General features: G+C 36.8%; 2 protein-coding genes across 2 annotated transcripts; both read right to left on the bottom strand.

The window, feature by feature from the left end:
* Nucleotides 1–6,340: 6,340 nt before the first annotated feature.
* Nucleotides 6,341–7,111, bottom strand: LOC138871130 (uncharacterized mitochondrial protein AtMg00810-like). Its single transcript, XM_070148986.1, has one exon. The coding sequence runs from the start codon at nt 7,109–7,111 to the stop codon at nt 6,341–6,343; it is 771 nt and encodes a 256-aa protein (XP_070005087.1).
* A 634-nt stretch (nt 7,112–7,745) lies between these two features.
* Nucleotides 7,746–10,717, bottom strand: LOC138871129 (uncharacterized). The gene is made up of 6 exons (XM_070148985.1): nt 10,553–10,717; nt 9,904–10,435; nt 9,567–9,812; nt 9,048–9,123; nt 8,217–8,597; nt 7,746–8,124 (listed from the first exon to the last, which is right to left on the bottom strand). Exons 1-6 carry the CDS (start codon nt 10,715–10,717, stop codon nt 7,746–7,748), a joined length of 1,779 nt encoding a protein of 592 aa, XP_070005086.1.

Below are 10,717 nucleotides of genomic sequence, written 5' to 3'. Positions count from 1 at the left end.
AGGGGGGTGGGCTTGTTACCAAACTCGAATGATCCGTACAATTGGGCCACGGTATGGCCCAGATTGCTCATATTAACTTAAACGATCCTGAATGAAGTTTCTACGCCACTAGTTTAATACCAATTCACTAATTCATTACTTATTGTAATTAAAACGAATTAATAATGCGCTGAAAGCAGGTGAACAACTCGCAAAATGATTTTATATTTCCAAAACGTGCAATTGACACCCCAACTCTGTTTTTAACTAACGGATCAACCTACGTCTTATGCCACTGCCATCCTAACATCTAGTTCGACATTTACATGACTGCTATTACCAATTTGAACAACGCCCCTTAATGCAAGCACAATATCACAGGTTCCAAAGTAGAATGCTAACTCCAGTTATTTCTAGCTTTAAGTGTTTAAACTGAACACACGCACTAAACTAACTAGCTAATGCCTACAGTCGACGCTTTAACCGAATTCCAATACTATTTACATTCTACACTTTCCTTTTCCTTTTCAATTGATATGGTACTTTCCAGAATTAACCATTGGCATAAAAACTAACATTCAAACTTAGTCGAACAGAATCCAATGATCCAGTAATCTAACAGTCACAGTCCCAATTAATTTAACTGCCCAACAAGCTCATTTTTAACTATAGGAATCAGTTACCAGATGCTAACATGTTTCAGTATGAACTATATTAAAAAGAATTCTCATACAACTCCATTTCAGTCCACTTACTACATACTAACAGGGATCTATATACTAACAGCAGCGACTGAGTAATTTAAATACATCAGTCATATAGAAACCAAAACAAAATTTCAACTCTTCACGTATATTCAAACTCCATGTTTTCAGCTTACAAATGCCAAAGTTATAGTTGTGTACCTGAAAATCAGTTACAATGGAAGAAGAAGAGATCAACCACAGCAATACAACAGTATCAGCAACAAACAATAACACTAACAGGTTGACAGTCAACAGCAACAAACAGGGCCAAGCTCAAGACCAAACCGCAGTCGCAAAGCCCAGGAAGAAAGAAGCTTAACCAAAACACTGAATCTACTAGGAATTAGACTAGACAGTCATAGAACACCTTTCAACAATCAGATAATACCCAGCAACCCTCAAATAAATCACCAAATTCCTTCAAGTGTCCTAAACACCCAAGTACAGAACAGGAACAGAGAGATTTGAACTATTTCTGCTCTTGCAATCAATGCAACAGTGTGAGCTGATTGTCTAAAACACTCTCTCAAGCTCTCTTAAGGTTCTAAAGTGTAGAAGAATTCAGTTTTTAAAAGCTCTCAGGACAACTGATCCTCAAATCTCTCTATGAGTTCCAGTTCTCAGAAAAATGATTCAAGAAGGGAAACTCTCTCAAAGACTAAAAAAGAACCCCCTCACACTGTGTAAAGCTCCTCTTATTTATAGCCAAACTTTATTAACTTTTTAGCTCTTAGGAGCATTAAGCTAATTAAGAAAGTAGTTCTGCCCATGATATTCCTCCTCCACTACTACATGTTTTGTTCTCTTTTTAATTCACTTGTTCCCCACTACTCTTGTCTTTTCTTTATTTAAATTCAAATAGGTATGGGCACCTATTTCTTAATCCACTTCCTTTAAACCTTCCCCTACCATTATGTCTTGTTCCCCATTAGCACTAAACAAATGCATTAGTTTAATGTTAATTAGTACTTACTGGACAGAACACTTAAACTGACCATTTTTAAACTTTTCAATTCCCAAATTACCCTCTTAACCCCTGTGTATTATCCTACCTCAACCCCTTTCAATTTGTACCAAATCCATCAGCTATAACCAATTCAACTTATCAAATTCAATCAGTAATTCAAACTAGAACTCAGGTCAGATCAAATAGCATAAAAATAAAGACCAATGCATTTGAACAAAATCATATGGAACTACCAAGGTCAAATTTCAGACCATGATTGACACAGATACATGGGAATGACTAACTATGTTCACAATTCTAAATCAAACAAAATGAATGAAATACTGTCACATACTGGATGAACATAACTAAATTTATATGTAAAATGATGAACAACAAAACAAACAAGGAATCAGACATCACAGAAAGTGAGATCATTTGAACTAGTAATACTAGTAACCAATTACAAGACTAGACACAGTTTTTGTGCAAGAACATTACGGGCACTGACCCTTACAACCAAACTAAAAAGACAAACATACTTAAACAATGCAACATATGCCAATTGACCAAGACGAGAAAAACTGGACCAGAAAAAGGTCCGAAAGAAGAGGAGGATTATTTGACAAACATAACAAGGAAACCTAATTAGGAAAATAACAAACAATAATCAAAGAAGAAAAAGGAAAAGAGGAAAAATACCTCAAAAATCAGAAACCCAAATGAACCCCATTCTCATTGACACTTTGTTTTGAAATTTTGAAGCCAAAACGGACCTTAATCGAGTGTTCTCGACTGAGAACACTCGACTAAAGTCGGTTAAGACCTCAAACCTTTAACCTCGTACATAGTCTAAAGTTGGTTCCTCTAGGGTTTGCCTTCGATCTGATAATTCGAACGGCTCTAACAAGATTTGGACAGAACCTGGGTGGGATTTGGGGTGAGGGAGTCAAGGAGGTTACTAGGTGTTAGTTAGGGATGGCTTGGGAGGTGGCGGGTGTTTGGGGCCTGTCTCTAGGTCAGAGACGAAGGCGAAGGGGGGGGGATGGCTTTGGGGGCGGGGTGGGGTATGGTTTGAAATATATATATGAAAGGGTGGGATGAATCCAGGCCGTTCGATCTGATGGGATCAATGGCTTGGATCCGTTCATAAATGAAAACGGCATCGCTTCGTTTACCCTTGAGACCAGATCGGTCTTGGATGGGAACGGGTCGGGTGACAGAGGAGTTGATCTGGACCGTTGATCAAGTGAGATCAACGACCCAGATTGAGAGTTACAAAAACGACGTCGTTTCGACGGTCGTATTGCTAGCCTAATTGGACCGGGTAAAAAGGGCATCGATTTGGGCCTGTGGAACTTGGCCTGGTCCGAGTTTCTTCTCATCATTTTTCATTTTGTTTCTTTCCCTTTTTTCCCAAAACCTAAAAAAAATCCTAAATTAAATTCTAAAAACCAAATTAACTTAAATAACATTAGGTTAAGTACAAAATCACACAGTTAAACATAAAAATATAAAAATGTATATTTTTATGATTTTCCAATTATTATCGAATAATTTATGATTTTAACCCTAAAAATTATAAAATTGAATCCTAGACGTATTTTTTATATTTTTTATTTTATATAAACCAATGATTAATTAATTCTAAAAAATGCAAGATTAATTCCTAAATGCACATGCACCTACATTATTTTTTGTATTTTCTCTTGATTAGAATAAAATAAACATGCCCAGACAAATACAAATAAATCACAAACAACTCAAAACTATTTTATTTTGAATTTTCTGGAAGTAGTTTTCTCAGGGCAAAAATCACGTGCTTATAGTACCATATAAGGTACTACATGACCATGATAGTAAGGTATATAAGGTATGTTAAAAATGAGTAGTATTTTAAGTAATTTGAGACAATACTTGATTGTGTGGGTAATTGGTTGATTATTGGTTAATGGGAGATTAATTAGTTAAATGATGAATTAGTGGGTAATTAAGATTTTGGATAAGGCTTAATAAAGCCTCCCAAACGTAGCAGCCCAAGAATATTGATTTAAATGACTCCTTAGTCACATTGCTAGATGGCATTTTAAGAGAATTGGATGGCTAAGGTAAGCATTATTAAGTGGGGACCACACCATTATAAAAAGGGACCTTTCTAAAGCGATCCATTCATTTATAGGAAGTCTCATACATCTGCTATGTAATGCTTCAAAGACCATACTTTTCACTAGTAACGTCAATCACTTCAACAAGAATTCATCCGAGACTTCTTAGCGTAATAACAACAGAATCGATCCTCCATTACTTATTGTCACAATCAACGAGTTTTAAAAGGATTGTCAAGAGAATCGGTTCAGGTATATTAAGGCTATCCCTTCTTTCTTTTGGCATAATCTATACGACACAAACGAAACGAGCAAATGCACAAATTCCATAAATGACTCTATTCATAGAAGTATTAGAAATATCTATGTTCTTGAATTTTCATGTGTCATAATATTCTATCATCTGTTCATGGGTCTCAGAAAAATACAAAAGTTGAAAAGAGATTACTTTAGGATATTACTCAAAGGCAAAATAGTCTTATGACATTCCGAAAGATTTTATTAACGTACTTTTCATGCATTGCATTCATGTAAATTGACCCATGACCAGATGACATTATATACGCGTATATATGTATGTATATATATATGTATATGGGATATGGGAAAGGTTATGGTGTTGTATACACACCACCACCTGATCAGCTGGTATATTTTGATGATTTTGCCCACAGTGGCCAAGATGATATGATGGGATGCCCTCAGAGGCTAATGATGTTATGAAATATGTACCTATGCATTACATGACATTCATACGCATATGCATGATAACAAAATTATTTCATAATTTACAGAGTTATCCAGACTTACAGGTTGGGTCATTTACTCTATATTTCTTCCATGTCTGTTATGTACTTATTTATGTTCCTTACATACTCGGTACATTATTCGTACTGACGTCCCTTTTGCCTAGGGACGCTGCATTTTATGCCCGCAGGTTTCGATAGACAGGTTGAGAGTCCTCCAAGTAGGTCATCAGATCAGCGGAAGATGTTGGTGCGCTCCATTCGCTCCAGAGTTGCTTGTTTGGTCAGTATGATTTAGACGTGTATTGTTTGATATGGCGGGGCCCTGCACTAACCTTTGTGATAAGTATGTACTCTTAGAGACTTGTAGACAGATGTCATGTGTACGAATGCATGTATGGCCTTTCCGGCCTATGTTTTGAGTTCACAAATGATCATGTTGGCCTTATAGGCCCGTATATCACATATATACGTTTTTATGTCAGGATTGGTCATTCTATATTGAGTATTCCCTGTGTTTATTCTGGTTAGCCCATGACGGCCTGTTTGGCCCATTTGCCAACTAAAGCACTATAAGAAAGATATATTATGTTGGTACTCAGTTGAGTAAGATACCCGGTGCTCGTTGCGGCCCATAGGTTTGGGTCGTGACATAGAAGTTCAAAAAAAATTGAAATTTGTGATCTAAAACAAGCCTTAAATATTTGTAATTACTAGAATTTATCTCAAGGATAAAATAGAAACTTTAAAGATAAAGTATTTCTAAATATACAAAAAAATTCTATTTTATGCATAATAAAAATGAAAATGTGTCATATAAAATAAGACAGATGGATTACACATTTTGATGCGGAGGAGTACCAATCCTATCTAGTTCCCGTTTGGACATAAATTTTGGCTTTAAAAAAAATTATTTGTTCAATTTTTGAAAATAATCTTAAAATAAATTTTCAAATTCCAAAAACTAGTTTGGGCCACCAGTTTTTGGGTGAAAATTTATCTTCAACTCACATAACTTCAATATTTTTTAAGTAAATGCATGTCCAAACACAATTTTAACTTTCAAAAATTATTTTTCAACACAACTTCAAAACTCATTTTTTTTCAAGTTTCAAATATTCAAATGCTAGCATAAATCTCACATTGCCCTTTGAATTTTAGCACGTCATACAAAAAAAATGTACCTGCACCAGCATTGATGCGCTAAGATATTCTTAACTTTGAAGTCATTCGAAAAATTTATTTAGATTCATTCCACATACCCAATTATATTGTCACTCATGTAATATGACTTAGTTAAGGATATACCTCATGGAGTTAAATCAAACACTTATGCTCTCTTATACTAGGAAAATCTTATACATATATTAGTTGGAATAATATTTTTATTGAAAGGATGTATCTTCAGCTGAATTTAACGAAGAGGATAGGTAAAGAAGAAGAAGAAGAGAGAAGAGAGAGAATACTTTGTTTTTTGTTATTCAGAAAAAATAGAAGCCTCAATATACACACGTGTATCTCTCCTCATTTATACTACCTATCTACTTAATACAAATTAATTATCTTAACTACTCAACTAACTGTACATGTGAAACTAACTAACTGACTCCAACTAATATGTACAACACCAATAGCCTATGTACAAGGATTGCTACTACTGCTCTTTTCAACACTCCCCCTCAAGTTGGGTGATGAAAAAATATTGATCATCCCCAACTTGCAAACCATCTCAATATGTAGTTGTTTTCCAAGTGCCTTGGTTAGTATATCTGCAATTTGATCTTTACTGGGAACATGGACAGTTTTGATCATGCCCTGTTATAGTTTTTCTCTAATGAAGTGACAGTTAATCTTTATGTGCTTTGTGCGCTCATGATACATTGGATTTGAAGCAATCTGTATAGCTGCTTTGTTATCACAGTACAACTCCATAGGCAGATCAACTTGCATTCCTAATTCTTCCAGTAGTCCATTAATCCAAGTTAACTCAGCTACAATGTTTGCCATGCTTCTATACTCGACCTCTGCTGAAATTCTTGAAACTGTGCTCTGTTTCTTGGATTTCCAAGAAATCATGGAGTCTCCAAGTTTTATGCAAAAGCCTGTAACAGACTTCCTAGTCACTGAGCAGGATGCCCAGTCTACATCACAAAATGCAGACACCTTCCTACTCCGTTTGCTACTCATCAACAAACCTTGTCCTGGACAGTTCTTGATATATTTCACTACCCTCAATGCTATATCATAATGAGACTGTTGTGGTGCATTCATAAACTGACTGAGAACTTGGACTGCATATGAAATATCTCGCCTTGTGATTTCCAAATATAAGAGTCTCCCTATAAGTCTCTGATACAGTCTGATGTCTTCAAGCTCTGTGTCATGTCCTTGCTTATCAAAAAGCTTGTCATATTCCACACTAGTAAGTTTCATATTCTGGTCCAAAGGGGAGATGCTTGGCTTTGCTCCTCCTAGGCCACATTCTGACACGAGTTCCAATGCATACTTCCTTTGGTTCATGAGGATTCCCTTATGTGATCTTGCAAATTCAATACCAAAAAAGAACTTTAGCTCTCCCAAATCCTTCATCTTGAAATTGTGATTCAGTATGTCTTTAACTTCTTAAATTAAGACATCATTACCTGTAATCAAAAGATCATCAACATAGACCAATATAATCACTATGGCATTCCCTGTCTTCTTAGTGAGTAGTGAATGATCCAATTTGCTTTGGTTGAAGCCACACTCTGTGAGAGCTAGGTGAGCTTTAAATTCCATTGTCTGCTAACCTGTTTTAATCCATAGAGGAATTTGAGTAGTCTACACACTCTAATCTTCCCCTAACTACCAAACCCTTGAGGCAATGACATATAGACTTCTTCTGAAAGATCACCCTGTAGGAAAGCGTTGTACACATCCATCTGAAGTAAGGGCCAACCATACTGAGCAGCTAGAGCAAACACTCCTAACTCTGACCATCTTCACCACAGGTGAGAAGGTCTCATGGTAATCCAGTCCCTCTTGTTGAGTGAACCCCTTGGCAACTAAGCGAGCTTTGTATTTTTCCACAGTCCTATCTGCCTTGTACTTTACCTTATAAACCCATTTTGCAACCAATTGGAGTCTTGCCTACAGGTAAATCTACCAATTCCCAGGTGTTATTATTAGTGAGGGCCTGAACCTCAAGCTTCATAGCCTGTACCCAATTGCTGCCTTGAGCAGCTTATTCAAAGGTTGTAGGTTCAACAATGGAAGAATAAGAGGTGAGACAGTCTTGATAAGAAGGTGATAAAGGAGAGTAACTGAGGAAGGAAGAAATGGGATAAGGAGTAGAAGTAGACTGGACCTGATGCACATAATCAGTTAACCATAAGGGATGATTAAATGTCATGGCAGACTTCCTTAGAGTAACATCTGAAATATGAGTAGGTTGTGGCTCAATGGGAGAAGGAGGTGAGGCAGTAGGATTAGGATGCATAACAGGAGATGGAGGTGGTTGTGGACTAGAGGGCTCTGGTTGTGCAACAGAAGTTGGAGGTGAACATGGTGGTACATCATTCTTGGCAGGAAATGTATCATCATATGAAGAAATATGAGCTGGACTAGGAAAGGTAGGAGTTGAGTTAGGGAGATGTGAATGCAGAAATGCGGACTTGGGATGTCTAAAAGGAAATGTATTTTCTTTAAAAGAGACATCTCTGCTGGAAAAAAGGTTCCTGAGGAAATGTTGTAGAGCTTATATCCTTTTTGAGTTTCTAAGTAACCCATGAAAATGGCAGGAATGGCTTTAGAAGAGAACTTATTTGTGAAGCATGGTGTGGTTGCATAACACAGATAGCCAAACACTTTAAGATGAGTAAGTGAATGTGGTTGACCATAAAATAGCTCATAAGGAGATTTCCCTGAAAGAACTGAAGAAGGCAATCTGTTAATGATGAAGGCAGCTGTAAGAACACATTCTCCCCAGAATTTCAAGGGGACATGGGCTTGAAACCTAAGAGCTCTAGCCATTTCAAGTAAATGCATGTGCTTTTGTTCAGCCACTCCATTTTGTTGTGGAGTGTGCACATAAGAACTGTGATGGACAATCCCAAAAGAAGTAAAAAGAGTTGCACATTTAGCATTAAAAATTTAAAGACCATTATCAGACCTAATAGTCTTGATAGAGGTAGAAAACTGAGTATTAACAAGTGCAATAAAAGACTTGATTAACAAGAACACATCACTTTTCATACTCATCAAGTAGATCCAAGTCATTCTAGAATAGTCGTCTACAATGGTAAGAAAGTATCTATATTCATTGTAAGTGGATATTCTATATGGACCTCACACATCCATATGTACAAGTTCAAAAGGGGTTACAGTTTTATTATGACTAGTAGGAAAGGGGAGCTTAGTTTGCTTTGCTAAAGGACAGATAGCACAAGACAACTGCTCTTTATTCAGCTAATGAGTTTTTAGAAATTGAATTTTTTGTAGGACCGCTAATGGAGCATGGCCAAGTCTTTGGTGCTATATAAAGCACTGATCTGAATGCTTTGATTGAGAACAAGCAGATGCTGGAGTAGAAGCTGGAACCGACACAGAAGAAGCAGCAGGAACTGAAACAAGAGAGGCAACAAGACAGGAATTTGTAGTAGGTATTGTTGTATTGAATGTTATGGCTAATGATTACTCAGGTGCTTTGACAGGTGATGGCTTCTTGGCAGGTTGAAGTATGTAGAGGCCATCCTTGTCCTTACCAATCCCCCTCACCTTGCCAATGCAAAAGTCCTGAAAAATGCACAACATCTTAGCTCTTTGGTAAGTTTGGATACTAACAACAGGTTATATTTGAAATTTGGAAAATAAAGCACATTACATAATTCAAGATCATTAGAAAGATTTAATGACCCTGTATGTGTTACTGATGTAATGTTTCCATTTGGCAGATGGACTTTACTAGTATTGGGAAACACAAGAGTAGATTGAGTTAAAAGATCCAGACTAGAAGCCATATGGTTTGAGGTCCCAGTGCCAATTATCCAGGAGTTAGGTTCAGAACCTGCAAGCAAACAAGTGCCAAGGAATTCTTTTATACCTACTATGTTAACTTTGGCTTCTGCAACTGCTGGTTCATGGCTGATTAATTTCAAAAGTTGATTATATTGCTCTGAGGTGAACATTGGCATGTTGCTATTACCTGATGATCTACTTGCTTCTGGTTCTTCAACATGACTAACAATGTTGGCAGAATATCCAAGATTGACACTATAAGCTGAATGCCCCATTATCTCCTGAACTTTGTGGCCTATCATAATTTCTCATTTTGTTGAATTTGTGATTGGAAGGATATCCCACCAACTTGTAGCAGTTTTCTCTCCTGTGTCCTTTCATATTACAATAATCACAATAAGGTCCATTGTTTCTTTTGAATCTGTTGTTTTGTGTGGCAGCTAGAGCTGTAGGATCATTCAAGTTCATCTGTTGCAGTGTTGGTGTGAGTTGTGATATCATATTGGACTGAATCCATTGGCTTTCATCCTGCATTATCATATTGTAGGCTTGATTGAGGGTTAGAATAGGGACTGTTAGCAACACTTGACTCCTAGCTTGGGCATATGTTTCATTTAGTCCCATTAGAAACTGTACAAGTCTCTGTTGTTCCATATGTTCTGCATACTTTTTATGTTTTGCACAGTCACATGGCAAAGGTACCATGGACCAATATTCATCCCAAACACTCTTCAGTTTTGAGTAATATTCCGATACTGATGAAGTGCCCTGACTTATGGTGCAGATTTCACGGAGCAATTGATAAACTCTAGTGAAGTTTTGCTCGTCAAATCGTTCCTTAAGGTCCATCCAAACACTGGTAGCATTAGTTGAATACATCATTCCATTTGCCAACTCTTTTGATACAAAATGAGTGATCTATGACAGAACGAAAGCATTACACCGTTCCCATTCATGTTCTAAGTCGCCATTATAATGTTCTTTACAACACGTCCCGTCTATGAGCCCTAATTTGTTCTTCGCCAACAACGCAACCTTCATAGAATTGCTCCATGCTGTATAGTTTTCTATTCCTGTTAATTGATGTGGAACTAAAACACTACCTGGATTATCTGATGGATGCAGATAAAGAGGATGTCTAGGATGAATATATGTGAACTTCTCTCCATTGCTCGTCTCAATTTCTCCAGTTTCTGGCAT

Source organism: Nicotiana sylvestris, chromosome 6 (genome assembly GCF_000393655.2).
Source record: "Nicotiana sylvestris chromosome 6, ASM39365v2, whole genome shotgun sequence".
Classification (NCBI taxonomy): domain Eukaryota; kingdom Viridiplantae; phylum Streptophyta; class Magnoliopsida; order Solanales; family Solanaceae; genus Nicotiana; species Nicotiana sylvestris.
This window is presented reverse-complemented; position numbering and strand designations above follow the sequence as displayed.

Coding starts and splice junctions, on each gene's coding strand:
- LOC138871129 (XM_070148985.1), bottom strand. CDS start 10,717: ATGCCAGAAACTGGAGAAATTGAGACGAGCAATGGAGAGAAGTTCACA. Junction 9,124..9,566: donor TGGCACTTGTTTGCTTGCAG/GTTCTGAACCTA, acceptor CTCTTGTTTCAG/TTCCTGCTGCTTCTTCTGTG. Junction 8,125..8,216: donor ACCTTTTTTCCAGCAGAGAT/GTCTCTTTTAAA, acceptor TACCTTTCCTAG/TCCAGCTCATATTTCTTCAT.
- LOC138871130 (XM_070148986.1), bottom strand. CDS start 7,111: ATGAAGGATTTGGGAGAGCTAAAGTTCTTTTTTGGTATTGAATTTGCA.